The 6,000-nt window shown below is 46.9% G+C and overlaps 1 protein-coding gene across 4 annotated transcripts in view; it reads right to left on the minus strand.

The window, feature by feature from the left end:
* The window catches only part of RAB3GAP2 (RAB3 GTPase activating non-catalytic protein subunit 2), a 103,286-nt gene extending 102,368 nt beyond the window's left edge, over nt 1-918 (minus strand). For 3 of the 4 annotated variants that reach the window (XM_042257088.1, XM_027976278.2, XM_060396324.1), the window contains exon 1: nt 702-918. In XM_042257088.1, coding sequence (XP_042113022.1) covers nt 702-816 — 115 coding nt within the window. In that variant the 5' untranslated portion in view covers nt 817-918. The remainder of the gene's footprint in view (nt 1-701) is intronic. The other variant, XM_060396325.1, reaches the window with a different exon arrangement.
* Nucleotides 919-6,000: the final 5,082 nt, after the last annotated feature.

Consider the following 6,000-nt stretch of genomic DNA (forward strand, 5'->3'; position numbering starts at 1 on the left):
GGCTTCTCATCTCATTAACTTTTCATGGCCAAGCTGCTGTGATTTTAACTCCTGATGTGGCTTCTCACTCCCTGACAGGTTATTTTCCTTTATTTGGGAGCCTCCAACTCACCACCTTAGGAGTCCCTCACTTGTCAATCACTTATTTTCTAAACCTGAATGGGAAGAAAGGGGATGGAAGAAGGCAGAGAGTGGGCGATGCCAGACACTTTCGGAAAGGGGAGCAGCAGAAGGCCACACAGTCCCAAACACGGAGGAGCGTGGGGGCTGAGGCGAAACCAGGCTAGCGCGCTGACAGCTGGCGAGGAGTGGGGAGGAGGATGCGATCACGGGGCAGGTGGTGTGCAACCGGGAACCCCGGCCGGAGGGGGGGCGCGGGGGGGGGGGGGGGGGAGACGGAGAAGAGACTCAGAGAGAAAAGTAGGAGTTGGAGGGTGGGGAAGTGGGCTAGGCAGAGAGCAGAGCAAGCCAGACGCAGTGTTTGGCCAGAGGGCGGAGTGGCTTAGGCGACAGGAAGACAACACCGACGCAGTCGGGGCAGGCGGACACGGCTTCAGGACGCACGGCAGGGGATCCGCGCGGAGAGGAAAGGGGAGGTGAGGGAGGAACTAAGAGCGCCGGGGCGGGCGGGAGACCCGAGCCCGCCGCGCAGGTCCCACGGGAGGAGGCGGGGAAGGGAGCGGCGCGGCGGGGGCACTTACTGGGGTCCCTCCTCACGGCGCCGCTGGGGGTCTCCTCCCGCAGATGAGGGAAGAGGAAGTCCCGCGCAGCTTGGAGGTCCTGGAAGGAGCAGAACTGGATAATGGAGCAGGCCATGGCTCCGGCAACCACGCTCGGGCATTCACCTTACCTCACCACGCCCTGCCCCCCGCCACCCCGCCGCTGCTCCAGCCGCCACCGCGGAGCCCGGAGAGCTTCAGCCACGCAGGGGGCGGGGAAACCAAACCGGAAGCTGTCAGCGCCCTCGGTTCCGCCGCCCGGAGCACTGCGCGTGCGCGGGACAACCCAGGCGCCCTGGCGGGCGAAGGCCGAGTCACCTGACCGGCAGCGTCCGCGGGGTATAACGTCGCGGTGGAGGCCGGGATCCGGCTTCAGTCCGGGTTCTGCATCCGCACCAGGGATGAACCCTTTTATTCATTCTGGCTCTTAGCCAGAGGTGACCTCATTGAACGTTGTCTACGCTGGCCTTTGAGCCATTTAACCGGTCTTCTGGATGGCCTGGTAGAGAATAATACCTGTTAGGCTACTGCCAGGCCAGTGGGGGACGGTATCATGCAAGTATCTGAGTTTGAAAAAATCATTTCTCTTCTGGAAGTCAGCCCCGTCAAGCCTAGTTTTAAACGCCTCATATAAATTCTCGTCACACTATGCACGCCTAATACAGTACGTATTATACTGTATTGTACTCTATTGTTTTCCGACATCCGTTTGCTTTTTCATTCGTTTCTCCGTCCATTCAACAAATACATTGCTCCTCTTCTGTGTCAGGCACGCAAGGCTTTCAGTATAAAGCAGAGACCAAAAGAGGTGAAATACTTGTTCCATGGAGCTTAAAATTCTGATGGTTGACATGGATAGTAAGCTATTAATTACTCAACTATTTTACTGAAATTATCATGATGCTAGGAAGAAAAGAAGTAAGTTCATAGCATAACAGGGAACCTCACCAAGTTGTTGTTTTGTTTTGTTGGGATGGAGGTGTTGCCAGTTTCAGGAACAGACTTCCTTGTAAATTCCTGAAGGTTGGGATGTCATTTTGTGTCCTTTATATTCAGTGTCTCTTCCCAGGACTTGGCACATAGTGCTCAATAAATATTTCCTGGAGGAATAAATGAAATGGAATATGTTCATAAGGTAAATAGAATAACCCACTTCTTTTACAAAGCACTTTATATTTTTAAAAATATTTTTCCACACACTGTCAAGGTAGGTAGTCACAGTGCCATCCTGAATGTGTCTTATCTCAATTTTTTTAAATGAAGAAATATATGTGTGTGTATCTGAGAAGACCCTTTTGTTATGCAGTTGCTAAGTTGTGTCAGACTCTGCAACCCCATGGGCAACAGCTTGCCAAGCTTCCCAGTCCTTCACTATCTCCCTGAGATTATTCAAGCTCAGCTCGATTGGGTTGTTGATGCTATCTAACCATCTCATCCTCTGTTGCCCCCTTCTCCTCCTGCCCTTTCCCAGCATCAAGATCTTTTCTAATGAGTTAGCTCTTCGCATCAGGTGGCCAAAGTTTTGGAGCTTCAGCATCAGTCCTTCCAATGAATATTCAGGGATGATTTCTTTAGGATTGACTGGTTTGATCTCCTTGCTGTCCAAGGGACTCTCAGGAGTCTTCTCCAGCATCACAGTTGGAAAGCATCAATTCTTTGGCACTCAGCCTTAATGGTCCAACTCTCATCTGTACATGGCTACTCAAAGAGAAGACCCTTTAAGCACATTTAAATGATTTTTCTAAAAAATAAAAGCTGAAAAAGATGACATTCCTTTTTGATCTCATAAGGGGTCACATGGCACTTAGAACTGGATTGTGTAAGCTATCAATAAGACGTCATTTTGTTACATGAAAAGGGACCCCTTCCAGAGCCCGAGAATGGGCTGACACATGGAAGTGAGTTGTCTGAGGAAACACAGGTGTTGACAAAGTAAGAGACTGTATTGGGAAGGGGTGCCCTGGTGGAGAGCTGCAGGGTAAGAAAACCCAGGAGAACTCTTCTGCCATGTGGTTCACAGTCTTGGGTTTTATGGTAATCTGGTTGGTTTCAGGTTGTCTTTGGCCAATCACTCTGACTCACGGTCCTTCCTGGTAGTGTGCCTGTCACTCAGCCAAGATGGATTCCAGCAAGCAGGTTTCTGGGAGGGTGGCGGGACATATGGATTGGAGTCTCTTCTCTCCTCTTGACGTTTCCTGAATTCTTCTGGTTAATGGTAGCTTGTTAGATCCTTATTCCTAGCCAGGACCTCCTTTTGTATGGGTAACTCATGCCAGTGATTACTATGGTGCCAGGCCAGGGCAGGCAGTTTTAGTTGGTAGTTCCCGTAACAATTTGATGTAACTAACCATCCATCTCAAAAAACATATATAATGGTGGTTTGACTTTTAATTAGTGGAACAGTTCTCAGAGTTTTCTGAGATGCCCTTTTGAAAGTAAAATAACTTTCACAAAATAGAGTAGATAATTTTATCAGGTGAGGGGCCAGTTCTTAATGTCTAAAATATATAGTTGGTTTAAATGTACTGAGGCTTCCCTCATAGCTTAGTTGGTAAAGAATCTGCCTGCAGGATGAAACTGGAGCCAATTATACAGAGTGAAGTAAGCCAGAAAGAAAAACACCAATACAGTATACTAACACATATATATGGAATTTAGGAAGATGGCAATGACGACCCTGTATGCAAGACAGGAAAAAAGACACAGATGTGTATAATGGACTTTTGGACTCAGAGGGAGAGGGAGAGGGTGGGATGATTTGGGAGAATGGGAATTCTAACATGTATACTATCATGTAAGAATTGAATCGCCAGTCCATGTCTGACGTAGGGTGCAGCATGCTTGGGGCTGGTGCATGGGGATGACCCAGAGAGATGTTGTGGGGAGGGAGGTGGGAGGGGGGGTCATGTTTGGGAACGCATGTAAGAATTAAAGATTTTAAAATTAAAAAAGAAAATAAAAATAAAAATAAATGAAAATTTAAAAAAAAAAAAAAGAATCTGCCTGCAATGCAGGAGACCCTGGTTCAATTCCTGGGTCAGGAAGATCTGGTGGAGAAGGGATAGGCTACCCACTCCAGTATTCTTGGGCTTTCATTGTAGCTCAGCTGGTGAAGAATCCACCCACAATGCAGGAGAGCTGGGTTCGATCCCTGGGTTGGGAAGATCCCCTGGAGAAGGGAAAGGCTACCAACTCCAGTATTCTGGCCTGGAGAATTCCATGGGTTGCAAAGAGTCAGACATGACTGAGTGACTTTCACTTTTACTTTAGATGTACTACAAAGTTCCTTCAACATCAAAGACCTACAATTCTAAAATCAACTTGCAGAAAAGGCAAACTTTCAGTGCTTCCTTCTTACATCTGGAAGAAAAAAAAAAAAACGCTTCTTCAGATTAGCCCTCGTGATTAAATCCTAAAATATGACACCAAGACCAAACTAGAATAAAATTTAAATTTCGATTCTTAGTTTTACAAGATGAGCAAAGAACACATGACACTTTTGGAAAGGATACAGTGTCATTCCTTGAAAACCCTTCAAGATCCTATTCAGGTAAATGCATTTTGTAGAAATAACTGCCCTTGGCTGATTCAGCTGGTCTTTGTTCTGCCCTGAGGCATTCATATATCTCTTGCGTGGCTGCTATTGAATGGCATTACTGCTTAGTGTCAATTGTGAAGTCCCTGACTTCCTTCCAAGTAGTACTGAAAAGACTCATTCATGACTGCTTTTAAGGATGCTGGATCCCCTTCACAGAAATTACCTCTTATTGGTGAATGGAGCTCTTCCGCCCCAGGAAGTTGTAAACTGCAGGGTGATGCCTCTGGAGTTCTGCTGCCATGGTTTCTGTGAAGTGTGGGAGGTTTGTGTTATGCTGTGAGGATCAGTAACCACACAGCCATGAGAAAGCACTTTGCAGAAAATGTGCAGGCTTTCTGGATCCCAGCCTAGACAGTGTCTCTGTGTTCAGAAGCTAGGAAGAGACTGACCAAACAATCGCCAAGAGGGGAACGAATGCAAGCTCCCTCAGGATCTGTTCCTGAGAGTTAGAACACTGGTGACTGTTGCAAAGAGAGAGATGCTCACGGAGCACCAGAGGCCAATCCTTGCCAATCTTTAACAGCAGCCAGAGACTGGAGGGGCTGAGAAACAGGATGGGCAGCAAAGTGTGAATGAGCGAGCAATGGACTTAAGAGTCAAGAGACTAGTTTCCATCTCAGCTAGGCCTGCTAGTAGGTCACTTGGACTTGGGCAATTCATCTTGCCTTCCTGGGCCTTAGTCTCTTGATTTACAGAATGAGAAGATTGGAGTCTGAAGTGCATCTGAGGGAAGTGTAAGTTTTGGTAAGGAACTGGGAAGGAAAAGATCTGGGCATTCAACTTGCGCAAAAGGAGGGGTCTATGTGGGCACCCCAGTAAGGGGTCTAAGGAAGGCAGAAGTGAATGAGAGTGCACTGAGCATCTATAAGTAAAAGAAAGAGGCTATATATATTTAAATTTGTGGCTGCACCTCACAGCCTTAGTTCCCCAACCAGGGATCAAAACCATGCCCCCTGCAGTGGAAGCATGGAGCCTTAACCACTGGACCATCAGGGAAATCCCTTTTAAAAATTAAAAAAATTTTGGTGACACAGCTTGTGGAATCATAGTTCCTTGACCAAGGATTGAACTCACATCCTCAGCAGTGAAAGTGCAGAGTCCTAACCACTGGACCAACAAGGAATTCCCAAGTTTATTTTATTTTATTTTGCTATGCCGTGTGGCATGCAGGATCCCCAACCAGGGATCTTACCCATGCTCCCTGCAGTGGAAGTTCAGAGTCTTAACTACTGGACTGCCAGGGAAGTCCCTTAAAGGGGATATCTTGAAGCACTGAAGGCTTACCTCATAGCTGTGCTGAGGGTTATCCTTGAATTGAAGTTCAAATTCTGTGAGCAGAAGTGGAGGTTATATACAACTCATATTTATTCAATAAACATCCACAAAAGATAACATCTATCTTATTCCACTAAAGATGCTCCTTTGAGCACAGGGGGGTGATAAGAACAAGCCTCCAGAGATTCACCACCTAAGCAGGGAAACAGACAAGCACAGATAGCTCTAAAAAACAGAGTGTAATGAGTACCATGGGTGACTTTGGGTAGTCATAAAGGACCATGGGAGAAATAAGGGGAGATTCATTTTGATTGCTAGGTTGTCTTATGGAAAAGGAGTAGTGGGGAAGAAATATGAAAGGCGATAATCAGATTGGATCTGGATTTTAGAGAACTGCAAAGTCCAAAT

This window comes from Ovis aries, chromosome 12, assembly GCF_016772045.2.
Source record: "Ovis aries strain OAR_USU_Benz2616 breed Rambouillet chromosome 12, ARS-UI_Ramb_v3.0, whole genome shotgun sequence".
Taxonomy (NCBI): domain Eukaryota; kingdom Metazoa; phylum Chordata; class Mammalia; order Artiodactyla; family Bovidae; genus Ovis; species Ovis aries.